Source organism: Zeus faber, assembly GCF_960531495.2.
Source record: "Zeus faber genome assembly, chromosome: 5".
NCBI lineage: Eukaryota > Metazoa > Chordata > Actinopteri > Zeiformes > Zeidae > Zeus > Zeus faber.
In genome coordinates, this window is record NC_137192.1 from 10,276,197 (window position 1) to 10,303,680 (window position 27,484).

The following is a 27,484-nucleotide window of genomic DNA, read 5'->3' on the forward strand; positions in this document are numbered from 1 at the left end:
ACCAACACAGAAACCCAAAACATATATTAAGAGGTCGTTATATGAACATATGCGAGGAAAGCGGTCATACTGTGAGATGACAAAGGCCTTGCAGTAGGAGGAAATTCCCTGACCTCCACGACGTCGTTCTTATTGAGGGACTTGAGGCTGGTGAGGGCGGATTCCAGGGCCGGCAGCGCCTCGTCCAGATCTTTTTGGGCGTCCGCAGCGATGCCTCCTGCCACTCGGGCCTTCTCCGAGGCTTTGGCCTCCTCCGCCTGCACCGCTGTCCGGGTCTCCTCCGCGACCACCGTGTCTTTCTGTCGACGGGTAAGCACACTCTTAGCGGAACGCACAGTATCTAGGATGGCAGGGTGTTATTTTTACAGCATGACCAGCGTCACATAATAGCCCAGACATTAAGGTCACTACTTTCAAGTTGCCAAGAAATTAAAAAATGTTATTGTCTGCTGTACCATACGCTATTGCTGTTGCAGAACAGTTAGCACTCAAATTGGATTTCTATGAGGGACCCCAGAGCTTATCAGAAAACAGAATATAATTTTCGTCAAGGTTTTTACTTTGTGGACACGTGAAAAAAAATGCATATATTGCAGATACATATGGGATTTAACTAATCACTTGAATCACAGACACCCCACCCCCCCCCCCCCCCCCCCCCCCACACACACACACACACCCAGTGTAACTAATCTTGTTGTAATAGGACTAAAGACACTTAAGCTGTTGCTAAGTGTCTACTAAATCCTCTCCGCGAACTCAAACTATGTGACTGACCCATACAGTTAGGGCATGTGAAAGAGAATACGTTGCATCTGCTGTCAACCAATATGTTCGGTAATTTCTCCCCTATTCCACCATGTTCCCTTACCTTGATCTGCTCCATGGTGACGACGGTGTCTTTGGCGGCCTCCTCCAGGAGAGGCCTCATCATCTCCAGCTCCTCCTGCATCTTGCTCACATCGTCGGCGGTGCTGAGGAGCTACAGGATCCCAGGTCAGCACCCGGTTAGACAAGAGTACTGGCAAATGCGATACTCAAAATACACGCTATGAAGAAACCATCTCTGCTTGAAAGACATATTGACTATCATCTGTCTAACCTTGTCGAGGCCGGTCTTCATGCGCAGCCGGGCGCCATGCAGCTCCTGCTTCTTGCCTCCAATGAGGGCGGAGAAGATGCTGAGCAGCTCCAGGTAGCTTTTGGGCGTGACATAGTTGTAGCGGGACAGCTCGGCCAGAAACTGCTCGCACTTCTTGGCGACCATCTGATGGATCTTCATACACATTACAGTCTGGAAAGAGGGGGATCAATTCAGAAAACCATCGTTCTTCTAAGTCTACTAGTCTGATTGGCTCTTATTTGGAAATGTGGCAGTAGACGTTTTTTACACCTTACATGTTGTTAAAGTCATTATTTAGCTGGTTTTCCTTCGGGATGCACTGAATGTGGGCCACCGAAAATATTTGGCCAACAATAATGAAAATAGCGTATTACCATATTGGGTACTCATGTGAGCAGTATAGAACAATTTAATGAAGAAAAAAAAACACGTCAAAAGGCAAGATTTTATGTTCTTAAAATCTTTGTAAAATCGTATTTTATCTTGTTTGAGGCTCACATTTTACAGGTTATCACTGTCAGGTTTACTGTGGAGTGAAAGTGCAGGTTAGGTTTTTTTATTCAACTATTGTCAGGCTGAGAGATGTGGTCGAAAAATACTACTAGTCTGGAGTCTGGCACAATAAACATAAACCATGCATTAGAATCATTTACTTGTTTGAGAATACACATCTGGTATTTCAAAGCGAGCAGAAGCATGCTACTGTGACAAATTCTCTCTTGTTTACGTTGAGGGAATCGAAACATCTGCTTTCAATGCTAGCAAAATAAATAGCCAATGTGAGTGAAACCAGAGTCAAGCCAAACATGGCGACTTCATTTCATAGAGGAGAATGTATTTTGCGGCATTGAATTTGCATTGACAATCATGCATTAAAAAGAAACCTTGACGTAATTTACGCAACGGTACAAAACCATATTTTCATTCGGACGTGAGCGCTCAAGATGCCCAGGCCACACACAGCGTCCGTACCAGTCCGGCCATGACTTCATCGCTGGCTTCTAACTCGGGTAGTTCGTTGAGGAAGGAGGCGGCCACGGACTGCAGGGCCTCCTCCGGCCAGGCACTGAACCAGTCGATGGTGCAGCAGGTCACCAGGGAGGGAAACTGCCTCAGACGCACTCTGAACACCTCGCCGATCGGACTTTGGCAAGAAGGGAAGACGTGAGGGAATTTGGAATGATAAACACAAGAGGTTGATATACAGCATGTCATGGAGCTAAGTTGGCCACACCTCATGCAGAGCACAGTGTGGATGTTGCTGCGGACCCTCTTGATGTAGGCGGCCATCAGGTTGGTCTTGGTGGGCTGCTGGCCCAGGTCCAGCACCACCGGCTTCATGGCCCCCATGATGCGTTCCTGTTCGTCCGACGCATACAAGTTGGGAACATCCCCAGAGTTCAGGATGTTGTTCACATCTTCCAGGAAGGACTCGCTCTTAATCTAGGGAGGTACATACATGATTCATGAACCCACAGATACGAGAAACTGTGAAGCTCGTAAACTTCGGTTCAAACCACGTGTGGCGCACACGCAATTTACCTGCGTGTCTACAAACAGGAATGTTATCTGTTGGTTCAGGGTGCCGGCTTTGATCATGATGCCCTTAATGTCTTCCCTCCACTCCGCGAGGCCGTAGTTCTTCGACAACTCGATCTGGAAACACTCGTAATTTGATCTGGGGGCAGACAGAAACCACGCTGAGGTCGAGCTAACCGGATCGCCTCCGAGCAAACGTCTAATGTCTCGTCTACCTCCTGATTTCAGCTCTACATTATTTATACAAATCCAACTTGAGTCACATCTGAGGAGCTGCCACGGGAGCAGAAGGTGGTTGTGCAGATGAAGTGTAGGAGCCTCACATGTATGAGGCCAGCTTGGTGAGCGACTGGCGCCCGCTGCCGCCCACTCCCAGCAGCAGGGCATTACCGAGCGGCTGGCGCAGGATGCGGCTGATGCGGCACACATGCTCGATGGCGTCCATGAAGAGCACCAGCTTCATCTTGGTAGTGCTGATCTGGTTGTAGTCGTCCATGTACTCCAGCATCACTTTGACCAGCTAGAGAGAGGGATCACTTTAAAGCTAAACCCTAACGATTATTTTCTATGGGTGAAAATGCTGTTTGACGTGCTGCCCTCACCTTTTCCTTGTCCTCTATAACTGTGTAGACCCTGTTGTCGTCTCCAGGGCTCATGAAGTCTCCATATAGAATGGGTCTGCAGGGCACCGCCTCCTCAAAGCTGTAGCCCAGCTCCTCAATGTGGCTCTGCAGGAGGCTGTTGAACCACTCTCTGTCCTCAGCGTTCACGAGGCGGTCCTGGAACACCCGGCAGCTCTCATGGTACCACAGCTGCAGCAGCTGCAACTTGCCCTGAACAACATTTCAATGGCATTGCAATTTAAAATCATAAAATCCTCAAAATACATCAAAATCATAAACCTCTCCTCAGCATTCACCTTGTTACTTTACATGATTACTACTTTACTACTTTACAACTCAATATGTTACGTGATTATTTTGGTGAAATATTTTGAAGATACTTTTTCCCTGGGATTGTACCTTCACACTCTTCACAATTAGTAGCCTATAATATTGGTAATCTGGAAAATTGGGACTGTTGCTTTTATTGTATTTAGTGGTTAGATTGGGATTTTGGAGGTGGGTGGACCCTATTGCAAGTTATTTTTTGCAAACCTATTCAAGCCAATCTATCACTCCAGAAAAAGTGATCCATCTTACCATGATTGCTCTAATAGTCGCACAACAACAATTTAACAGCAGTGGTCGAACTAACTACACCCTACTAGATCTTCCTTATTTATCATATTTACAAAAGGAGTCCACGGCTATCTTAAGCCCTAATAGTTAAAAATGATATTGATTATAATCCCAAGGAGGATTCCTATATTTTCGAAGTCAATAACACAGCCAGCAGAATGGTGATGATTTACTGTAGAGCGTTTTGAATATGTCGCATTTAACCTCCCACCTCAATCCTGCCAGCCTCCGCCATCAGGATGCCCTGGAAAACCTTGGAGAGGTCTCTCAGATTGAAGGTGTAATGGGACTTGGCTGGTGTGGGGAGAAGCTGGGAGGTAATGGCAGTGTAGACTTGCAGAGTAGCGTCAACAAGAGGCTCATTCAGTGGCTGGATTTCTGTCACGGGTTCTGTTGGAAAACACGGCGATGGTTGAGGTAGAGGGTGCGAAAGGAAACAAATCGGAGTCAAATAAATCTAATCAATCAATGTGATTAATAATCTGAAATACAATCTGCTTTTAGCATTCAAGCTCCACATACTGTGTTGCCATAGACTAATTTACAGTAGAACGCTTAATTGATCTTGCTGGGGAAAAAAACAAAATAATAATGGCAATAATAGGGTCCTGTGGGCTGGACCCCTTATAAAAATAATAATAATAATAATAATAATAATAATAATAATAATATAGCTGTAGGCAGAAATACCCGGTCCAGTATCGATAAAAATTACAATTTGTGAACGTATCCCATGGAACGTAGCATCAGTTTGTGATGTCCTCTTTACATCAGCATTACTACTAAAACAAGTTTCAGTTTTCAGAGTTTCCCTTGAAGGCAGCATCAGCTGACGTAATGACGCAGTGACGCAAGTTTTCCGAATCCTGGTGAGATGCATAATTACTACTACGAGCCACTTGGTGTGTGTTATGACTTTATCCTAAAAATTAGAAGGTGGCCTTCTACTACCTGTAGTTAACAGAGTCCGACTCCTTCACTTTGTGTGTTAGGACTGGCTCGAATGTCGCAAAATAAGGAGAAATTTGTAGCTACAACCTGCAGCTTTTGAATTTCATTGGTTTTTCACTAATTCCTGCTCCAAATGTGGCTCAATATGGATGAAACTTGAACGACAAGATGGCTGTGACGTCCTGATTCTAACGAGACCTCAACCGTCCGTAGCTCCACTGATTGTCGTGTTCCAGACACTTTTAGCCCGAAAAATGCCAAGGAGAAAATAATAATAAAAATCTGAACAATAACAATAGTAGGCTGGACCCATTATATGTATACTGTATATTTTGTATATAATATATTGTATTATAGAATATATATCATAAGTGAGGGTGACTTAGGTGAAAAATATCAACAAAAGGTTTGGAACCAAAACCCCAAATAAGCAAAAGAGCAATATAAAAATAACTATTTTGTTTTGGACCCTTCTTCTGTTTTGGACCCTGTCTTCTTCATAGACCCCTAGGGTCTATGAAGAAGACATTTTACCCTATTCACATTACCCTATTCACTTTCTTTTAGACTTACTGCCTGTATCCTTTGTACTCATATTTCCACCTGAAAATAGAACAAAAAACTCTGTTAGACACTCAAACCTGACTGTTCACACCTCAGGCCAACTCTGTCAAACCTTTACACCGAAACCGTTGCCTAGAATACATCCCGACATTCCAAGCATCGTAGGCTCACCCATCCAGCTGCCTAAAATGGTGGAGAAGATCTTTTTCTTGCTGGAGTCCTCCATCTCGGTGAGAGACAGGAAGTTAAAGTGGCGTGTGAAACGCTGGGTGATGGGGTTTCGGCCTCCACCCGGGGGGCCCATGGCACAGGCAAAGTTAATGTCCACCAGCTGCTTAAAGGTCCCTGTTGGGGGGAATTGGATGGACAAAATGTCTCGATTTAAAAAACAACTTGCAATGAAAAGGAAAACAGGATGTCCTCTGAACTCTTCTCACCTATCTGCTTCCTGTCGTACCAGCCTTTGTGGTCCATCCATTGACGTAGCAATTCAATAGGAGGCTGGGCCCCATAGGTCTCCAACATGGGCATATTCAAGTCATCAATAAAGAAAATGAAATACTTCCCCAACGGTGGCCCAAACACGCCCTTACGTCTGACAAAAAGACAGAAAGTCAATTATGGCCGTGGGCAACAGAGTTGAGGGTTAGAACATATTGTAGAGATGACTTTGCACTGTCATAGATTAGTCTACCTTTTATCTAGTTTGCTGTCGATGTAATCTTGAGTCTGGTTGGCTGAGGTGCGGGCAGAGAAATTGAGAAAGTGTGTGATGTACTCGTCAGCCATGTTCTTCAACAGCTTATCTGATATTGTCAGAGTCTTCCCTGTGCCGGTTGGCCCAATACACAGAACCTTGCAAACATAAAACACAATGCTAAGGTCTCAGCACAGGGAGGCAAAAAATGGATCTTTTAAAGCATCTGTAGCATCTGGTTGGTCACTAGGCTCTTTAGTTTTGGTAAGCTGTGTTGGTTTTCAGTTAGTGTTAGTGTTGAGTGGAATTAAAAAATCCCAAAGCACTCACTGGTTTTTTGTTGGACAACAACATGTCGATCAGGATAGATATTCTCACTGTGTCAGGGGTGGGCACAATGATGTCAGCGTAGCTTGTATCTGGGGTGATGACCACGCTCTTGGCATATTTCATCCAGCTGATCCACTGGATCTACGCTCCAGAGCAGAAATAATGACTCCATCACATGTCATAGTGGTCTCTACGATGGTGTCTCTGTTATCAGGCCATATACATACATACCTCTCTCTCTGTGTCGTCATCATCATCCCCAGAGCCACAGATCCCAGCATCATCAAGGGTGTAGTCATAGACCAGACCTTCCTCTGGAAACAACAAATTGATCTGGAGAAAAGAAAATGTTAAAGCACAACTCTTAGAAGCACAATGGGCTCTGGATAACTCTGAGAAGATGCCTGACCTTTTCCTCTGCCATTTTGTCCCGCAGCCAGGTGTCAAAACGCTCGCGGCTGGCTGCGTCTCCTGTGGCTCCGACGCTCCACACCAGAGAGAACATGAACCAGGGCTCAATCAGATCACCCACACGGTTTAGTTTATCTTGGGGCACTTGCTTCGCCCCCTACAAACGCAAATGAGACAGTAAGAGGAGCACTGTCTGTAAGGCACATACATTTAATTGACTTTAAAAGAGCTGGAAGGCATTGTCAGACCTCGCTGGGGACTAAAGCTTTGAAGAAGCAGTCCATCAGGTTAAGAAGACTGCAGGTCAGGTTGCTGTCCATGGAGCTGATGACCTCCCTCACTGACTTGCGTACAAAGGTGATGGAGTCCTGTTGGGAGAAAGATAGAAGAATCTCACAGTCATAGTTGGTCAAATGGCCTGCTTTGTCTTTTCCCCCTTCGTGTCAGTCGAGTTCAGTGACGGCATGGACCTGTAGGAACCTGGTGAAGAGGGAACTGAGTTGCTCGGTGTGTGCTTTCAGGAGCTCTGGGACGATCTTCAGCCAGCAGTCTGTGAAGGGTGTGAGGCCCAGAATGTTGGGCTCTAAGTAGACCATGCCACAGCGAGAGACAGTGGCTGGCGACGCCACAGCCAAGTCCTGAACCTCAAACATCATGGTCATCACCTGCAGGGGGAGGACACCATTCAAACATTTGCTGTGAACTGCAAGCTGTGTGAGACTCAACAGAGAAGGACCTTAGGGAACATGAGTCACTGACATCTGTGAGCTTCATGATCTCGCCGGAGCTGAGGCAGAGCTTTTTGTTGTCGTCCAGCACGGTGTTCATGTTCTCAATCCACACGGCATCCACGGGCCCGTCGAACATGTACCACTTTTTATCCTCATCCATGGACCCCGCCCCTCCGCGAATGAGAGAGGACAGGATACCGTCAGTCCTACGGGGAAGATGAGGCATGGAAGACGTACGCTTTCTTGCTCCATTTTGTTTTCTCTGTGCTGGCTGAATTAAGGACTTAACTTACCACTCATGTGTAAGCAAGTCAAACTCGCCGTAGAGCTGTCCCATGGTGATAGACTTTGGGTTGAGGACGTATGTCTGAACCACCTCGTACACACCACCGCCCACAGAGGGCTGGCCCTTCAAAGCAGTCATGGCTGCCCCTAGGATCTTGTAACACTGGCATATGGCAAAATAACAGACCATTATTACATTGACATTAAAGTAAATATTTAAAGGATAGGTTTGCCAGGACTTAATAAAATATTGGTTCCCGTCATTTATAATTTTGTATGGCACAAAAATGTAATAGGCTTTCCTATAAAAAACCACAAGATCCCAATATAGTCAGACAGGAAGTTGTGGCTTTAATGAGAGTTTCCGTTTTCAATAATAAAGATTAAAGATTCGCCCAGTTGGACTGGGTTTAATCATAGAGAGGTTGTGCTATGAACAGTTAATGGGAACTGACATTCGAATAAGGTCTGGATTGAAAAATAGAAAACCTATCCTTTAATACCTTCATAAAAGGAATTCTAAACTGTAAGGAATATGCGGAGTACAGCAGAAAACACACACCTTGGTTTTACCTGATCCAGCTGGTCCCACCAACATCAGACCATGCCTCACCACGGTTGTCTCATACAGCTGAATGCACTTTGTTATATATCCTGACGGACGGAATGAAGACGTGAGGACACTGCCTCCAGAGCAGAACGATCAACATATCGTTACATGCTTACAAACACTGACCATCAACGTCTTTGAGGTTGCTCTTGGCACAAACGTCTCGCATGGACATCTCCAGGGTGCCGTAGTCGATGGGCTCCTCTTTGATCTTGGGGAACAGATCGGACACGATGCCAGTGAAAAGCTTCAGGTCGTCCTGGAGGAACTTCGGTACATTGACATCTCGGATGGCCCGTAGACAGATCAGCTCCTGCAGATAAGGGTGTGGGTGGGTGGAGGGGTCAAAGGTCACTTTTGGAGGTATTGTATGAGTGTGGTTTGAAAATATATCTCTATATTTTCTTGGCAGCAAAGGTAAAAGGTAAACAAACCTCATTCATATCTGGATTCTCCCTCTTAAGGTTGCCAGCAGCTGAGATCACGGTCTTCACAGCTCTCATGCCAAAATCATAGTGATCCTTCAAGCAATCAGCATATGTTACACTTCTAGGGATGATGATGATGATGAAGTGAAGCCTGCACACTAAAAATGCTTCCTGTACCCCTTCAATAGATCTTTTCATATGAACACATCCGCCTCCAGCTCAAACTAATTCGGATCAGTCCCACTCCAGTTCTCTACCTGAGAGCTCAGCTGTTCCGAGGAGAGCTTGAAGGTGGTGGTGATCTTCTTGGAGAGGAGTTTGGCGTCGCTGAAGCCGAACGAGTAGAGGGAGATCTCAGCTATCATCGTGTAGTCAGGGACCATCATCGCCACAGGACGGAACAGGGCCTGAAGGTTTTAGCAATTAAATAGATAAAACTGCAATCTTTTATATATATATATATATATATATATATATATATATATTGTACTTTAAGGTTTGTTATTATGAGAACCTTGAGGTTGTCCGGCAGCTCGGTGCGGCCGGCGTAGCCAGGGTTCATGGTGATGAAAACAGCACAGGAGGGGACCAGGGGGATCTCTGCCCCTTCAAAAACAAAGCGCTCTGCCTAAAACCAGTCACATTCACATGGTTAGGTAAGTGTTGTAATCTGTGTGCCCATCCATGACTCGAGCCCTGCGCTATTATAATCATGCAATAGAAAAATATAGAAAAAAATGACTTGATAATTTTTGCAGGCATTGTCATTGTCATTGTCAACATTTCATATGCTAACTGTCTATGTAAATATACCACTATTGCATTGTTTTTGAGTGTGATAGTAGCACATCTACTGGGCTGTCGATGCCCCAGTCTTGAATCGTGCTGTTTTGTTCCGCAATATAAAGTCAATTTTTGGTTTATCCCTCTCGGGCAGCATCTCACCCTTTGCTGTTGGGCCTTCTGTATAGTGGTGATCTGCTGAGCCACCACAGACAGCACCTCCACATCAATACGATTGAACTCATCAAAACACGCCCAGGCCCCAGAGCTGAAAGGAAAAAAAAGGAAAGTCAATAATAATTGTCTATGAGCCCAGAGTAAAACACCGCCTGGCGTCAATGACATTTGTGTCCCACCACAGCAAAAGCCGGCATCTCGCACATTTCTAAAATCACCAGGAGCAGCCAAATAAGTTGGAAAAAAAACTTTAATTCTGTCACTAACGTAGTCCATTCATGGTTGAATGTTGACTCCACTGGACATTCATTTCAACAAAATATGTGTTGGAGATTTTTGAATCATTCAGTTAAAGAAGAGTATGGTGCGGATCACTCATGTTATGTATGTAGTAAAATCCCTCACTCAGTGCAAGCACCATTCCTCCTCAGTTCACTTATTGAGACGCCGAATAGCGCTGAACAAAGACGATCGATCATTTCCTTTAAAGCAACCGTCCAGGGGAAGCTCATTCCTCCATATTCCATGTGATTTGAAGTCACAATGTGAAACCGTTTTGATAGAGTTCAACCTTTAAATCGTACTACTTTTACACACATGAAGCCATTGTTGTGAAACGGCGAAGAAGATGAACCCTTTGCATCACGCACCTACGTCACTTCCGTAAACGGGTGGTTAAAGTGCAACACGGGGGTGTTTCGTTCCCACTTGTCCGTGAAAACCTTCTTCCCCGTATCGTTATGGATTATGTGAAGTGGGTGGCGGAAGAACTAAATCATGTTTCGGACCTTATTCTGACCAATGCGATAGATCCAAGTCAGTGTTAGCAGCGCGTACTGGAGTTCAATTTCCGTGATGAGAGTCAGTTCTCCGACAGCGACGTGGAGAACGACAGCGCTGCTGAATCTGATAATACTCCGGACTTGGAGAACATTTCGAACAGCGGTTTTCAAACTTAATGTGACAATGAAACGGAATGTTTTCAAGAACCACCGGAGGAGACGTCTGTTGTTGTTACAACGTAAGAAGTTGGTGACGTCATGAAGTCCGTTGAGGTTGGTGACTCATAATATTGATAGACTCTACTCTACTCTACTCTACTCTACTTTTTAACTTCAAAATTATTCCAATTTTATAAAACATGTATATTCTTACTGTTAAGTGAATGCTTTTTTAAAAACAAAATTAGTTGTGTGTTGTTGAGCTGTTCATGATGGGCCCATTCAGCTGTATGTTAATTAGCCTTGAGGCTTTGTTTGTCCACCAACCCCATTTGAATTCTGGGAGCTGGCTGAATGAACCCGGTTTGGGTAAAACTTTGGAGGTGAAACACGATTTGCCACACCCTTGTAATTAACAAGTCATAGCTCTAAAAATATTTCCTTGATTTGCACAAGTGACACCTTGTTTGGAAGCTCTGATTCTCCACTTTCAAATGATGCGGGAAAAATTAGAAAGCCGCCAAATGACCCTAAAGTACGCGGTGGGTCACATTTCACAACTCACCTGGCGAGCCCTTTGAGGAACTTGCCCATGGCTATGAAGTCCAGCTGGTCGGAGCAGTTGAAGACCACTGTCTGGATGGCCAGGGCCTTCCCCAGGTCCTTGGTGGTCTCCGTCTTCCCTGTGCCAGCTGGACCGGCTGGAGCCCCACCGAATTTCAAGTGCAGGGCCCCTGTGAGGGTCAAGTAGCATCTAAAGGAAATTGTGAGTGTTGAATTCAGAGTGGCATCTGGGAATAAATGTACATAGTGATCAGTAAAGCAAATGGCTCTGAATTTACCTGTCAGTCAACGGGGTAATGACCAGCCGCCCCGAGTTTCCCAGGTACTCGTATCCATACAAGAACTCTGCGTTCACTGCTCTGATGTACAAGTCCTCCTCGGCCCAGTAATATCTGAACATTAAAGGTAAAATATTGCGCATTGATAAATGTAAAATGACATGGCAGTATGTATCATTGGACCTCATTCACAAACATGTGAATTAATTAATTCAACCATTCTAAATTGACAATAGTTGCCTACAACTTCTAATTAGCATAAGTCACGCCCCCATTCTTCTATATAAGTAAGCGCGAGTTGCTGCTCAGAGCTGTGAGTGTGAGTGAGTTATAGTGTGGGACGATTGGTCTGGTTAAAGCAGCACAATGTAACTTTTGGTATTTGGGATTTGGCACCCCTAGAGTTTCTGAGTGCAGTTTTTACCGGGCAAATTTGAACCTTATCGGTCTCGTTTCAATAACAGTCAATGTTTCAAATGCAAATATAATGTACACCTAGGTTACAGCGGCCCTTGCGCCGACCTCGCCGCTGCAGCGACCACTCAGCCCATGGCTCGCCCGCCGGCTGAGGTGCGGGTGCCGGGCGCACCACTAGCCCATCTCGTCCACACTGTCAGGGAGTTGGAGCAGCTATGTTCTCGATGAGCAGTATTACTGGACAGTTTGACCGGCAAGTTTATAATTTAAATTTTTTTTATTTTATTTGACCAGCCAAAAAAATGGTAATTACCGGAGCTAAACATCAAGCAAGTGATGTAGTGACATAAAGTGTAACGCACTTTTCCTGTGGCTTCTTACACGAACCTGGGGGGGAGGGTGGAAATGAAAGAGGTGCCATCCTCCATATTACAAGTTAGTGTACCATCAAAATTATTCTGAAGCTGTTATTTTAAGGTAAAAAAGTTACATAGTGGTGCTTTAATGAGTTACAGCTACTGTATATGACAATATAATTATTATAGAATAGTATACTATTGAATATTTACAGATTTTTACTGTTTACTGATTATTACATTTAGTTTTATTTTAAGTCTTTATGATTTGTGTCTTCAAGTGATCTGAAGCATTTAATCTGTAAACTACATTTGTTCACAAATGAAATAATGCCAAATAATAGTTCTTTCTTCGTGAATGACGCCCATTGTCACTATCAATTAGGAAAAAAGAAAACAAAAAAACAGTTAAACCTGAGCTGGCTGATCCACTCAAAGTCGCTTATACTAGACACACTCTCCGCCACCAGGTTGGCTGTGACATCCTTGGCGTGGACCTCAATGACGATGAGAGCGGAAAGCACAGCTCGCTGCATCTTGGACAGACGCCCCCTCACCAGATGCACCAAGTCTTCCAGCTAGGACAAAGGAGGGTCATTATTTTATCTTAATAAAATAAATAAATAAATAAATAAATAAATAAACAAACAAACAACAAACAAACAAACAAACAAACAAACAAACAAATAAATAAACAAACAAAAATAAATAAATAAATGTGTGTGTGTGTGTGTGTGTGTGTGTGCGTGTGTATATATATATATATATATATATATATATATATACTGTATATACTGTATATATATACTGTATAAATATAACTATCGTGGACTATCCATGCCTGTGTCTGGAGGTGCGGGCAGAGGCGCTCGGCCAGGTCTCCTTGCTTCAGGGACTTGGAAACCTCAGTGGTCCAGAAGATCTGACAGCCGGCGATCACCACCTGTCCCGGCCACAACAACACCCACTCTGTACGAGGTTGCTGGGGGAGGGAAGAGACACAGGTTGCCGTTACAAACATTACAAGTGAATAAGAAGATAGAAAAGGGAGGCAGGGGTGACTGATCCAGAAGAGGAAGTCGACTAAGATGTTTAATGTCGCAGATGTTAGGTTCCCGTACCTCGGCGTAGACCTTGAGCGAGCGGTCGATATTGTCCCTCAAACTGGCCTTCATGGAGTTCTCAACCTCTTTCAGCCAGTTCTCCACGCTTCCAGTGGGCCACACCGACACGAAGAGCTCCACCTCCTCTCCCTCCCCAGAGTACATGTGTGTGATTTGGAGATCCGACTGGAACTTGAGCTGCGGGGGAACATAGAGGCTGTGTCATGTGGAAGTCGTATAATGCCCTGAAAAGGCTTTCAAGGGGCACGTTCAAATGACATCTCATCCGATACGAGGGTGCCAGGACGCACCCGGGCGATGTTCTCAAAGCACTTGCGTAGGTGAGGCTGCACAGCGGTTGGATCTTTGGACTGGGACAGAATCTCCAGCAGCTCATCATCTGACAGGAAGTAGAACCTGCAAGAACAAAACCATTTACAGCACACTGCCGTAGATCACCAGAAGTAATGGCTAGTCCTACAAAGGCAAGGATCGAGGTTCCATAATTCATAACTGTAGAGTGTTTGAAACAATGAAATATTCACTAGGTATATATATACAGTTATTTTGGCATGGAAATTGGCGGATGGCATGGTCATTTTTAATTGACATACTTTAAACCCCAGAGGGCAGAATCACCAATACGGGTGTGTAGTGCCAAGTAGTTATGGCAGCAGGAGCAGCTGCTGTATATAGATAAAAACTAGTAGAATAGATAAATAAATTGATACCATAATAGATACTTAAATTCACTATTTTTGCACATTATTTTTGCAGAAGGAATGAAGAGGGAATTTTCTACAGTCATAATATTTTTTTTCCACTTTCCATTCAAAAATATTCTGACTGTATCGAACTGTGAACCGTGTACTGCCTATTGTACCAAACTGTTGGCTGAGTGCATTGTTACACCCCTAGAGGTCACAAATGAAGTAGAAAATGTTTAACAAGCGACAGCGAATGATATTCAGAGATAAGATATGAATCCAACTGTCAACACCAAGAATCTATGACGATCATGATGATAAGGTGCTGAAAAATAACAAATCAGGAAGCATTCTACAGGCCCACAGATGGATGGTGGGATTACAATTAAATGTTTATGAAACACAGACTCAACAATGTCTGGTTGTTGCCATGACAACTCGAGAGTTGCATGGTTTAAACACATAAGACGATCCCTAAACTGTTGGGGGCATACCTGGGAAAGGAGCCTCGCTTGGTCTCCAGGTATTCACTGAGACCCTTCTGGACGAGCTCCAGCAGCTTGTTACACTCTCTGAGATTGTCCAGCAGACGGGCATCTGGGCACAGCTCGATAACCTAGACACACACACACATGCACACACGCACACACACACACATGCACAAACACACACACACACACACACCATCTCTCTGTTATCTTATCTCATCTGTAATAAAAATATTCATTTCCAGACGGTTAGGTGGTGATGGTTTGGTGACGTTATCCAGACACCCGACCTGTCTGTGGTCGAAGGCACTCTTCATGATTCTCCTCCAGATGTGCTCCATGGTCTGATATCTCTTCGCCTCAACGGGTAGCTGCTGGTTGATGTCGTCTGAGCTGAAGATGGGCTCCAGGTAGAGCCAGGAGCGCTGGCCCATCAGCCACTCCTCCAGCACGTCCTGCAGTGACCAGCACGACGGTGTCAATTGTGTGTACAGTGCATATACAGGCCATACACACCTTTTAGCACAAGTGTATATGTGTGAGCTTGTGTGTCTAGACCTAGGGCTGTCACAATCATGACATTTTATCAACATTTTATCATATAAAAAATCATATTTGTGTGTCTACCTACTGCAGCAGAGCTATCTTTTGACTTTGGAACAAAGCATTTTCAGAAGACTGTTAATCTGCCTACGATGGAAACTCACCTAATTCATATTCTATTTGTTACAACATTTCTAAGATTGGTTTAACATTTGGATGGAAATGGAAATATTATTGTGGAATCTGTGGATTTAAGATGATCAACTGGAATAGTTGTGATCAGGCCAATATGTTAAAATGGTGAGCACTCTATGTGTACCTGGGTCATCCTGAGCTTGTTCTCCCATGTGGTGATGCGCTTCTCAAAGGGCTTCTTGTAGGGGGAGAAGGACATGCTTTGGGTCATCACAATGTGGTCGTCCAGAAGCTGGGAGGCCTCATCGGGACTCAATAAGATGTACGTCCCCGTGTCCTTGTAGGGCAACACGTCGAAAACCACTGACGACCACTCCTTCTCCATCTTGTCCAGAGCCTGGATGAGGGAAGAGAACACACTGGTTGAATGCAATAGCCATCACCTTCAAACTTTGAGACATCGAAACAAATCAGTTCATGGAAATCCAATCCCAAGATCGGCTGTGATACCTGCTCGATGGCAAACTCCTTTCCTGCCATCTCACCCACGGTAGCGATCTCATCCGCATAATTGTGCAGGCCCATCTGCAGGCAGCCTGAGAATGTCAGGTTTACTTTGGGCTTGACGTCCTTCTGGATGCGATCTGAGAGCACCTGCCAGTGGCGGGTCCTCATTCCCGGGTTCCTCAGGCCCTGGATCAGTGGAATGTGGGGGCGGAAATCCTCGATCTTGCTGCGGACAGTATTGGCAACATTCAGGCAGCCTTGGTGTTTGGAGGGGACAAGGGGAAAAAAGACAAAAGGGCAAAGGGATATTAGCCAGATTAAAAGTGAAAAGCCTTGACTTTATGTCAGGTTCGATCCCTTTGATTACACTATCAATGCTTCGATTTCTCACCGGGGATGTCGATGAACATTTTGTGACACTTGTGCATGGTTTTGAAAGCATCATTGACATTGCGTTCCAGCTGCTCTGGGTCAATGATCGACAGCGGGTCGTGGAGCCAGCTCTCATGCCAGTGCAGCCAACTAGATGTCGTGGACCACAGGTCCATGAACGGCTGGAAGTCCTTCACCAATTTCTGCAGTCGATCATACTGCAACACCACATTGTGAGAAAACAGCACAACAAAATTCTTTAATAAATTCTTCATAAAATATGAATAAAAATATACTAGATATATTCTTCTTGCACTCACATTAGTGATAGGAATTCCAAAGAGGCGCTCCCGGATGTTGTAGGTTTGAGCCATGGCCTGAGACTCCTTGAGCTGCTTGCCAACACGGGTAACCTCGATGGCTATCTCATGAGCCCTGTCTATGTCTGAGTTGTTAGCAAACCCAGCAACCAGCATCTGTAAAAAAAGTCCTGGGGATTCAAATATAAATTCCACTTTAAAAGAGGCTTGCAATCAGCCTTTGCTTCTGCTTCGTTCCAGCTGACCTGCAGAGAGTCCAGTCTCTCCTGGAAGTTGCTCTGGTCGGCCAGCTGAATTTTGCGTAAGCGCTCCTCGTCCTCCATCTGCTGAGCTTCCACTGTTTCCACCTGGATCATGATGTTATAAGGCCAGGCAACAGCCGTCCACCTACACGGACCATGAGACGGGTCAGCAGGAGTCTCTACCATTCAATTAAATACTGCTTACACCCATACAGAAAAACATACACTCTCATTTCCCAGCTCATCATCCTGTATTGCAGTGAACAGCCTTACTTTCTCTTAAAGTCTTCGTTTGACAGACCGTAGAAGAACTCATCCATTAGATCATAGTCCAATAGGACCTTTCCTAGAAGATCCTGTTGTGGGCAGATTGGAGAAACAAGACGTGTTGGGGTGTATAACTTTTCAATAGGTGTTTAACTGCAATGGGAGACTTTTTTTTGCACCTGCATCTTTGCATACCTCCTGGACTTTCAGCAGGTCTGGGATCTGCTTCATCCATTCCCTCAGTTCTGACAACTCCTCGATGCTGTTGGGCTGTTCATTCAGCTTCCTGCTGATGGCTTTGTACTGTTCACATGCCTGAATGCACACATGCACACACAATGGTTTATAATGCATGAAGATGCTCTCAATAAAACAACAAAGTGAAATCTCTGTTGAAATCCAAAGTGAACTTATGGGAAAGCCTGAATAAACGCTTGTACTCATAAATCCACCAACATCTCTTAAAAACATTCCTCATAAAATTTGGACTTGCCTCATCTATTTTTTTCCGCAGCTTGATGGCAAAAAAGTCAAGGATCGTGCTGGCCAGAAGACTTTGTTTCTTGGCGAGAGCCTGGCGCACAGTCTCGACGTTGACTACGAAGGGGCCGATGATGATGGAGGAGGGCAGAGAGTGCTCCAGATTCTTCTTCTCCGCCAGGTGCAGAAGCACCTCTTTTTTCACCTCCTGGACTTTCTGTTCCTCTTCATTCTGATCTCTGGAAGACAATAAACAAAAACACATGCATATTAATCATGCACTGACAGAAATATACGTTTATACTGGTGCAGACTGCTTTTGATTCAAACAAACTAACCAGTCAGTTGATCGTGACAAATAATGTGAATAAATAGACATAACCGATAAGGATAATCGATAACAAGGGAAAACAGCCTTAGGGTAATGTAAACTTTGATTAAACTAGATAGATACCCAAGTACGGGTTGATTAGGAAGTAATAAAGGAGTGTGGTGTGTCTATAGGATGGCTTGAGCAGCCACACCTGACCTGGATCTAAGTGATTGGGTCAGGGTGGCTGCATACCAGTTGCTCATTGGTTGGGCTAACGAGCAGCAGGTTAAGACTCCCATTAACACACACACTCAGGATAGGAGCCTAGTCATGACATGTTTGACCTGGTCCTGGCTAATTCCACCTAGCCTCCTCTTTACAATAAACTGGAAGATGCCCTGGAGCCACCAGCAGGTCAACGGGCGGCCCCAGCACCAACCCTCTCCCAACTGGCAGCAGCAGAACAAAGTAAATGCTACTCCAACTGAATCACACTGCAGTCCATGTGGCTTCAGTGATAGAAATCTGCTGGTGTGGTTTGAGCAGGGTCCTACTTGAGGAGGGATTTTATATCCAAGTTGTGCAGCTCCAAGTACTTCTCGTAGGCAGCAGCATAGGCCCTTAGGGGTACGGTGGCTTGACGCATAGCCATGCAGACCTTCTCTCTCAGCGCACACACTCCCGGCTCCTTCAAACCCACTGACTCCAGCAGGGGAGTGCCACTGAAGAACATTTGCTGCATCACAAACTGGTGTTGAAAACAGAGCACAGGTAAATACCATTAACATTCCAAGCCTCATTGCCAACACCGTTCACCTCCATGGAGAGAAGATGGAGGACGTGTCCCGGCTGCTTCCAGCGCTTTGCTTTTAGGATGGAGATTTGGCCGGACGCTCACCTTGTCAAGCTGTGGTATGTCATTTGTAGCCTGAATGCCTTTATCAAACATGCTAATAAAAGACGCCTCAAAGCTCTCCACTGGAGTGTTGTAATGCGAGCCGGTCGGATCCAAAACCAAATCCACCAAAAAAATAGGGTTGATCTTGGGCCTGGAGTAAGACGAAAAACAGTAAAACATTATTTTTTGCAAAGCAATTTAACGTGTGTAAGGCCATGTGTGTTCAGGTGTGTGCAAGCTTGCTCTCCTACATGTAAGGGCTGTTGATGAGGTCATGTCCCCAGACCAGGTCTGCAGGACACTGCATGACGCTGTGGCACATGTCAAACATCAGTTGAGCAAGGCTGGCCAGCGAGTCCTGCACGAGGAAGCGCAGCGAGTCCTGTAGGCTGTAGCACACGAGCGACAACATCCTGTAAAGTTTGGACATCTTGTACATGTCCCAGCGAGTCTCATTCAGATTGTACCATCCGGGACCTATGTTCATCAGATCAGAACTGATGCTTTTGCACAGCGTAGTCACACAAGAGTCCCGCAGAAACAGCACCATCTGAATGAAGAGAGGGAGGCATGGATGAATTTGACGGAAGTCTGAAGGGAATTGGAAGGTACAGCGCAGTCCTGACAACATACGGTAAATGGCTACAAAATATACGTTTGAGTTTACGGTTGCACCTGTGCCCGTGTGTGAGACTGGGTGACCTCAAAGTCCTTGAGACGCATCGGCTTAGTGAAGGTGAGGTGGAACAGACACATGCCCGTCACTCTGTAGCACTCGGTCCGCACTTTAAACAAGGCGGCGATCACTTCGCGCTTAGTCAACAGGGAGTTGAAGGCGAACGCAGCTCGGTTGGTCTCATAGGCATAGGGAGGGACGGCCACAAACCCTGTGGAGAGGTACAGCACAGGTACTGTTCACTGTTTACGGTTCTCAACGTCAACGCTGGCTTGTGGATGACACTGCATCCGTAGCTTACGCACAAAACAAGCAGGATCACCTTTCTGCGGCACAGGCCGAGGTTGACGCTGCGGCAGCGTGACAAAGGAGTACTCTTCCGGTTGAGCCATCACAATTTTCTCAAAGCTGATACGGTTGATCGTGCGACCGTACTCCAGCTCGACCTCCTGTTTCAGACGGTCGATTCGCTCCTCCAGACTGAGCGAAAAGGGTTTGTGATGAAGACCTCGATATAACTTCGGTATTTAAGAGACGGCCATTGGTGCTTTCGTTAGATAATTACTGTACACACAATAAATATTTAGCGTTTAGCATTTAGTGTTGAGCATTAATACTAACATGTTCAGTCCAAGGCCGGGAGTGGAGAGTGTGAGTTTTTTGATGTTCGCAAAGCTTTTGGTGTCGAGGACACTGCAGATGGGCTTGCACTCCACAGACCGGTGGTAGAGGAGCAGGGCCTTGGTGATCTCCCTCCAGCGATGGGCAAACTGGACCCGCTCTGCAAAGATACGGGGGTCCTCGGCGCTGAACAGCAACCGGATCCTGGGCACCCAGTACTGAGAGTCCAACAGCGGCATGTCTACTTCTACTAAGTAAGGAGTCAATGTGAGAGGTGAATATGGAGCAAAGAAAAAATCAGAAATGAAAGAGGAAAAAGAGCGCAATGCAGAACTGTCATTTGGCAGGATCAAGACCAAAAACTTGCAGCACAAGAACTCGTGCAATAACTGTGCAACATATTGTAATAGTATTGTAAAAACAATGTAATGACTTAAGACTTTTCACACTGTGACAATTTAGTAATAACATAGGAATAACTTATACATACTCATCCATTGTTATCCATGCCTGTATTATTGTATATACATATTTATTAATCCTGTACAGAATATCCATCTATATTTAGATTCATAATCACAGCCATAAAGCAACCATACTGCCATTTATAGCTCTAGCCCTAGCCTTTTAACTTAATTTATCCTGTGCGCAGAATCACATTTGGTATATTCTGTTATTTATTCTGCTATTCTGCTATTTGCTTTTGTTTTTTAGACTGTAAAGCTTTTCTTATGCTAATTGTCTGCACGGCAACAAATCAGTCCTTACCGAGACAAATTCCTTGTATATAGAAATGTACTTGGCCGAATAAGCAGGTTCTGCTGTTTATTCTGGTAAGAGTCCAAAGTAGAGAGGGGACAGGCAAAGGCAGCAGATTGTTAGAGCGGATTGGAACTTACAGTTTCCAGATTCTCCTCGTTTGACTCTCACTCGGCCTATTTCATCGGCCTTCTGCACCAGGTACTGTGCTGTCTCATGGGAGTATTCAAGAACTCCAACAAAATGCCAGCTGTATTGCAGAGGGTCGCCTGGTGTTTGCTCTTCAGAGGCAATGATGAAATGACCAAAAGTACCAAAAAAACCAAAAAAAAAACCAACTGTAAAGTTACAGAAGAAATCGCTCTGATTGCGTTTTTATTTCTGAAGACAGCTTACCTTGTGGACCACCGTGAGGTGTAGGCAGCAGTGCTTTAGCGGGAACAGGTTTGCGCCGAGAGGATCCCTCCGCACAGCCAAGTTCGAGCCAGTCCTCTGGCGTGCGGCAGTCATACTCATCGCTGTCAAACATCTGGTGTAGCGACCCATAAAAGAAGAGTGTGTCTTAGCGCTTTCAAAAAAACTCCATGGTGCTACATTTTCACAACCACAGCGCTGCGGTGAGTGCTGGACTTTGAGCAGGGCTCACCTCCAAGGGCAGATATTTGAACACTGCTGGTACAGGTTTAGCGACGTTCTTCTGATCCTCTTCAGGTTGTCTTAGATGTGTCTGCATGAGGAGGGAAGAGCTTATGCCCCGCTCTTCCAGGAGCTGTTTGATGTCCAGCTTCAAGTACTCCCTTCTCCGCCTGACAGAAAAAAAAAGTATAAAAAATGAGCATTCCATTCTGATCCCATACTGATCTGGCTGAAGTCATAATTTTCCGTACCAGTACAATAACTTTACTTCAGTTGGTTAAATTTGCCGTGGATCACCACAATTTCCTTTGGCTCCTTTTTGAACGGTGTCAGCATACCTCAGTTCTACACCCGACTAATCCACAACACGGTTATAGAATAATACAAGGTGATGCCAGTTACACTTAAACAGGTGTGGTGGAACCAGCTTTCCTATTAATGTCGTTCAAATCACAAAATGTACCTTTCTGTCTCTATCTTGCGCGGAGTCTTGCCAGGTACGGTTTGATAAGGCAGCTGGACCTTCGGAGCATATGCCCACGGGTAGAAGTCAGTGTTGTGTGGTAGCCGCGTGGTGGGTCCATCTTGCTCCTGCTCGACCCGCTCGTACAGGTTAGCCGGAGTCTGGAAGGTGTTGACTGAAAGAAAACAGGATCGAATATTCAGATGACAAGGGAGAAATGCTCATCTTGGATACGCAGCGTGCACTGGTGTTGCTTGGGGAAAATCTCAAACAATGGATAAACCTGTATTTTTATACATCATATTTGGCAAGTACGAGGGGGCGCGGTTAAGCCACGGTCTGCAGGTGATAGTGCCGGCTTCTTTTTTTTCCGCAACGGCGCAGCTGTACCGGGTCCGCCTAATCAGCCTCAACGGCGCTGATTGGCCGGACCCGGCTGGGAGAGGTTTCATATGTGTTGTTATGTCTTGAGGTGGGGATTGCGTGGTGCAGGAGACGTGTCCCTGCGGACCAGATCGCAAGGCACACGAACCCGGACGCTGATGATTGCAATATTGATTTATGTTCACGTTTTTTTAGCCAGCCAGCCTTTTGTTTATAAGTTGAATTGAGTTATCAGTGAGTCGGCACCTCACTGCCCAAGTCTCCGTCTCCCTCCACGAACCCGTATCCGTGGGTAGAGCCTCCCACACTCACCTTTGGGTGTGTTGTAGTCAAAGCTTGCTTGGCCCAGTAGACATTGCTCAATCTCTGGTCCGTCTCTGCAAGACTAAACAAAAAGGCGAATAAGTGCATTCTAGTCATTTTGCGGGAGTGCGTGTGTGCATGCGTGTTGTTATTTGGTCTCACCTGGGCGCCAGACTTGTCCACCGCAGTGATGATCTCTGAGTAGACCCCTTTCAGCTCGTTCACTGGGTACTTCCTAATGGGAGGGAGGTTCCACCTCTCACTTCGAACAAAGGGATTGGTCTCTGGGGATTTGCTTGGAAGTGGTTTTGGCACCAAAACCCCAACATCAGGAATGCGCTTAGGGTCCATCCTGTCAAAAGAGGAAGAGGAACAACGACCAACGGGTAATTTCACTATATATAAATATAATGCCACATCAGAGCACCATCCTGAAAGGCTTGGTACGTTGTGATGAGGAATTTCAAAGTCAAAGTACAACCAACTATCATACTGAAGACATGAATAAAAAAATAAAAAAAAAAACAATGAAGCCCTGTCGTCACTTATAGTCACTTAATTAAATATAGACACGTGCAGGCGTAATTTTTTCGTGTGCGTCTATGATGAGTATTATGGTAGTTTGACAGTCTTTGTTTTGACCGCAGTGGAAAAACACACTACACGTACATACAAAACGAGGCTTAATACATTGTTCAAAACTCAATAATAATAACACTGGAAAGTTGAAATGCCAAGCTCGGAATTAAGGCCGATTTTCTAAAATGTAAATCTGGTGTGTGTATGTGCGTCTAACTCAGATAAACTGCCCCATCCTGACCGCACTTAGAATGAAACCTAAAATCGATTTCTGATTCGTAATTCAATATTGAATGCATGAATGACACGCGGATTAAAGCCTCATACCACATTTTGTTTGATTTCGACCGCTGCTACCTTGTTTCCAAGACACAAAACTTACCCAGGAGTGGAGCGCACACTTTGGCTGTGCGGAAATCTGGTTTCCAGGGGGGTCGCAGGTTTGACGCGGCGCGGCCGGCAACCGTTGTTAGGGAGGTTGGTCTGACGGCCAGCAGAGGGCGCCAGAGCGCTCTGACTTCAGCACCGCCCCCCCGCAACACAGGAGCAGCGAGCGCACTTCTCAAGTCTCACCGGGAATTGTCCAGTATCTGGAGTGAGCGACATCATACGACCATTCATTCAAATATCATCCAGATCTGGACAAATGCACACACTTTAATGAAAAAAAACCCCAAAAAAAACAAAAAACGAGGAAGGATAGTTTTTTTTCTTTGCAATTATAATTATTTATTATTAGTAATACTACCATTATTACAATGACTAATACTATTATTAACATTGGTACTATTATCGTTATTATTGTAGTTATGGTAGTTATAAGACTGCTGTTATTACTTAAATGTGACATTTTCACTGCTATCCGCCCAGGGTAAACTGTGTATCATCTCTGATGGTAATATCGTAAACTTGTGTCTCCTACTATTGTAACTCTGTACTAACTCTAGACAACCTCTTGTTGTTGTTGTTGTTGATGGGTTGTTATGGCGGCTCGCATCCTGCGCATACTTTGCGTTAATAGAAGTTGCTTTGTTATTCCTCATGCATTCTTCTTCTTCATCTATATACCTCCTTTAGAATTCCACACGTGCCATGACAACGCTGACACTGGTGTGATGTCATTAAAAGTAAGCCAAGCCAATAAAGAGTCAGTAGTGAGGGACGCCAGTAACACCGTCGTCATGGAAACACATGTCAAATATTAGGGCAATATCCCTAATTAACTTAGCTCCTGTCTCCTACATAGTCTCCTTGTGCCCAGACCTGGCCTTATGTCTTAGTTTAGTATCATAGTATCATGGTATCATAGTACTATAGTACTAGTATAGTCTATATTGTGTCCTGTATCCTGGACTATGTTCTACAGTGTCTCCTAGCTCCTAGACTATATCCTACACTGTGTCCTGGATCCTATACTATATACTGCACTGTCCTAGCTCCTAGACTATATCCTACACTGTGTCCTGGATCCTATACTATATACTGCACTGTCCTAGCTCCTACACTATATCCTACACTGTGTCCTGGATCCTATACTATATACTGCACTGTCCTAGCTCCTAGACTATATCCTACACTGTGTCCTGGATCCTATACTATATACTGCACTGTCCTAGCTCCTAGACTATATCCTACACTGTGTCCTGGATCCTATACTATATACTGCACTGTCCTAGCTCCTACACTATATCCTACACTGTGTCCTGGATCCTATACTATATACTGCACTGTCCTAGCTCCTACACTATATCCTACACTGTGTCCTGGATCCTATACTATATACTGCACTGTCCTAGCTCCTAGACTATATCCTACACTGTGTCCTGGATCCTATACTATATACTGCACTGTCCTAGCTCCTACACTATATCCTACACTGTGTCCTAGATCCTAATAACAATAGTATAAAAACGACGATAATAAAATATATAAAAGAAAGTAGCAATATGTGGAAAAGGTGAAATATGCAATAGAAATTCACAGTTAACTGTACACTATTAAAAAAAAAAAAAATTCATTTACAATATGGCAAGATAATGGAAAATAAACCTGCAAAATTTTAAAGCCGTATAGAACTCAAGAAAAAATGCTACAGATGCATTTTAAAGGTTGCTTATTAACGACCATTTGGGATTAAACACACGGTAGTGACATTCTACCATGAACCTTGCGGCACAGATGCACTGGATGAATGAATGAAACTTGTTTACTACCGCCTGCTTACAAACCAGCTAGCGTTAGCCTCCTTGTTACAACGTAAATGTTACAAATACAGCGACAGCAGAAACATTAACGTGTTTATTTCCCGGCAATTTGTGACTGCACTGCAATAATACATTTAAATGCAGACATCGTTGAAAGTTTATATGACGAAATGTCGGCCTAATTTTAAAAGATAAAAATGTCAAACCCTCTCCAGGTTGAAATGGTAATATCTATTATTATTATTATTATTATTATTATTATTATTATTATTATTATTATTATTATTATTATTATTATTATAAAATATATTATTATAATTGTTCTAATAATAATAATAATAATAATAATAATAATAATAATAATAATAATAATATATTATTATGAATAATAATAATAATAATAATAATAATATGTCATAATAATTAATAACATAAATTAGCAGGACTCAAAAATATTAATTGCTGTCATATATTGCTAATATGAGTTAATATTTGTAAGACAGTCATAGTGATAATATGGAGTATAGTAGTGTTAATAATACAATATAAGGTTGTTTTTCTGTTGGACTGCTTATTGTATGTATATATTGTGAATTGAGTGTACATTCCCCTCTTGTATCTCTGTACTTTATGCTTCCCCAGTGAGTTGCTGCAACGCCTGAATTTCCCTTACCTGTCAGTAGAAAGGTACCCGGTACTAGAAACCTAATCAAGAGGCCACTGATGAGGGGAATCCCCCCCACATAGCCCCTGCACCCCTCGGCAGCAGCCCCATGTGATTACTTTGTGATGTCATAGCTCTCCTCCAATAAAGCGTCAGCGTTTGAACGAGGCTAACAGTTTCCAACTGACCAATTATTGCGCCCCCTCACTGACGGTTACCAAACACAACAGCAGAAAGACGTTGGCGCCCGACCAGCTTGGCAGTTTCCAGCATGGAGGACAGCAAGAGAGAGATGGCGGTCTACTTATCAGCTACTGGTACTCCCGGTGGCCAGTCCGCCCCTGCTTCTGACGCAAGTGGATGGACAAATCGTTATGTGTCGACAATTGTTCAGATTGTAGCCGCAATTGAAACAGCTTTTGATTTCGTCATATGGACAAAAAGCAAATTTCCCGGAAAGAATAGTGTGATAGAAAGGCTGAGAACCACACTCAATCCTCACAGCCAGTAAGTGGTGACGTGTGCATACCAATAAACTATGAATTTATAATCACAAAAAAAAAAAAAATAATCATTTGTTAAATTAGAAAGTTTGAAGTTCTTTGTTCTGTCAACACCCAAACTGACAAACTGTTGTTGTGCAAGGGTTTGAACCAAGATGTTTAGCACGAGCAAGTAGCCTTGTTGACCCTTTGAGCAAAACATTTTGAGTTCCAAGTTGAGTGCCGACATTCCTTGACATTTCAACGTTGTTCAAGCGTTTTTGCTGAAGTTAGTTAAACCGACTCAAAAATATGAATTTCACATGAGTCAATTGCTGTATGACACTCAAGACACAACCACTGTGGAGTCTGCTGCTGGCTATGTAAAACTATAATTCATTCTAACCTTCTTTTCTCTGTCTGTCTCGTGATCACCATGACAGGACCACTTTGCAGAAGTATTCGGCGGAGAGGCGGTTGCCAAAGCCAGGAGGTCGAAGGAGAGCATCAGAGGATGGACGCTGGTCGGGGCCGTGCTACTCACGGGAGCGCTATTCAATGGTCTTTTTTGCCGTTTGTACAGTTATTTGCATGCTTCAAAATAAATATATATTTTAGAAATGTCGAATTTTGATATCCTCTTTGACCTGCGATACTATTTTTAGAAGAGGAAGAACACAAGTACAGAAGGTTTACATTTCGTGGTGAGGTGACGTCTCTGAACTATCACAATTCAAGTTCAAGTTCAAGAGATTATTATATGGTCACACATATCTGCAGTGAAATGTCCCTTTGGGACTCTGCAATTTCTCTAGTTGTAAATGTGCCTTATTACTTAATGGAAGAAATTTATTTTTTTCCTTTAAATTAACTTAACCACACCATTGCTCTGTATGTTTAATTATTCTGTTA

At 44.2% G+C, this 27,484-nt stretch overlaps 1 protein-coding gene across 1 annotated transcript in view; it reads right to left on the minus strand.

The window, feature by feature from the left end:
* Positions 1-22,994, minus strand: part of dnah1 (dynein, axonemal, heavy chain 1) — a gene marked incomplete at both ends in the record, with an annotated part of 34,370 nt that extends 11,376 nt beyond the window's left edge. The window contains 53 exons of the mRNA XM_080000448.1: positions 114-299; positions 872-982; positions 1,103-1,294; positions 2,096-2,267; positions 2,358-2,566; positions 2,666-2,801; positions 2,986-3,182; positions 3,265-3,495; positions 4,115-4,293; positions 5,590-5,763; positions 5,856-6,013; positions 6,113-6,273; positions 6,446-6,586; positions 6,677-6,778; positions 6,855-7,013; positions 7,105-7,224; positions 7,327-7,521; positions 7,616-7,793; positions 7,881-8,035; positions 8,435-8,526; positions 8,609-8,795; positions 8,917-9,003; positions 9,168-9,317; positions 9,425-9,538; positions 9,856-9,961; positions 11,377-11,565; positions 11,654-11,767; positions 12,841-13,004; positions 13,268-13,408; positions 13,548-13,727; positions 13,841-13,946; positions 14,731-14,852; positions 15,015-15,179; positions 15,587-15,799; positions 15,913-16,166; positions 16,301-16,499; positions 16,602-16,757; positions 16,847-16,988; positions 17,117-17,199; positions 17,306-17,425; positions 17,604-17,829; positions 18,458-18,651; positions 18,802-18,952; positions 19,053-19,351; positions 19,477-19,688; positions 19,800-19,957; positions 20,099-20,348; positions 20,998-21,126; positions 21,254-21,386; positions 21,504-21,663; positions 21,957-22,131; positions 22,653-22,725; positions 22,806-22,994. Coding sequence (XP_079856574.1) covers positions 114-299; positions 872-982; positions 1,103-1,294; positions 2,096-2,267; positions 2,358-2,566; positions 2,666-2,801; positions 2,986-3,182; positions 3,265-3,495; positions 4,115-4,293; positions 5,590-5,763; positions 5,856-6,013; positions 6,113-6,273; positions 6,446-6,586; positions 6,677-6,778; positions 6,855-7,013; positions 7,105-7,224; positions 7,327-7,521; positions 7,616-7,793; positions 7,881-8,035; positions 8,435-8,526; positions 8,609-8,795; positions 8,917-9,003; positions 9,168-9,317; positions 9,425-9,538; positions 9,856-9,961; positions 11,377-11,565; positions 11,654-11,767; positions 12,841-13,004; positions 13,268-13,408; positions 13,548-13,727; positions 13,841-13,946; positions 14,731-14,852; positions 15,015-15,179; positions 15,587-15,799; positions 15,913-16,166; positions 16,301-16,499; positions 16,602-16,757; positions 16,847-16,988; positions 17,117-17,199; positions 17,306-17,425; positions 17,604-17,829; positions 18,458-18,651; positions 18,802-18,952; positions 19,053-19,351; positions 19,477-19,688; positions 19,800-19,957; positions 20,099-20,348; positions 20,998-21,126; positions 21,254-21,386; positions 21,504-21,663; positions 21,957-22,131; positions 22,653-22,725; positions 22,806-22,994 — 8,589 coding nt within the window. The remainder of the gene's footprint in view (positions 1-113; positions 300-871; positions 983-1,102; positions 1,295-2,095; positions 2,268-2,357; positions 2,567-2,665; positions 2,802-2,985; positions 3,183-3,264; positions 3,496-4,114; positions 4,294-5,589; positions 5,764-5,855; positions 6,014-6,112; positions 6,274-6,445; positions 6,587-6,676; positions 6,779-6,854; positions 7,014-7,104; positions 7,225-7,326; positions 7,522-7,615; positions 7,794-7,880; positions 8,036-8,434; positions 8,527-8,608; positions 8,796-8,916; positions 9,004-9,167; positions 9,318-9,424; positions 9,539-9,855; positions 9,962-11,376; positions 11,566-11,653; positions 11,768-12,840; positions 13,005-13,267; positions 13,409-13,547; positions 13,728-13,840; positions 13,947-14,730; positions 14,853-15,014; positions 15,180-15,586; positions 15,800-15,912; positions 16,167-16,300; positions 16,500-16,601; positions 16,758-16,846; positions 16,989-17,116; positions 17,200-17,305; positions 17,426-17,603; positions 17,830-18,457; positions 18,652-18,801; positions 18,953-19,052; positions 19,352-19,476; positions 19,689-19,799; positions 19,958-20,098; positions 20,349-20,997; positions 21,127-21,253; positions 21,387-21,503; positions 21,664-21,956; positions 22,132-22,652; positions 22,726-22,805) is intronic.
* Positions 22,995-27,484: the final 4,490 nt, after the last annotated feature.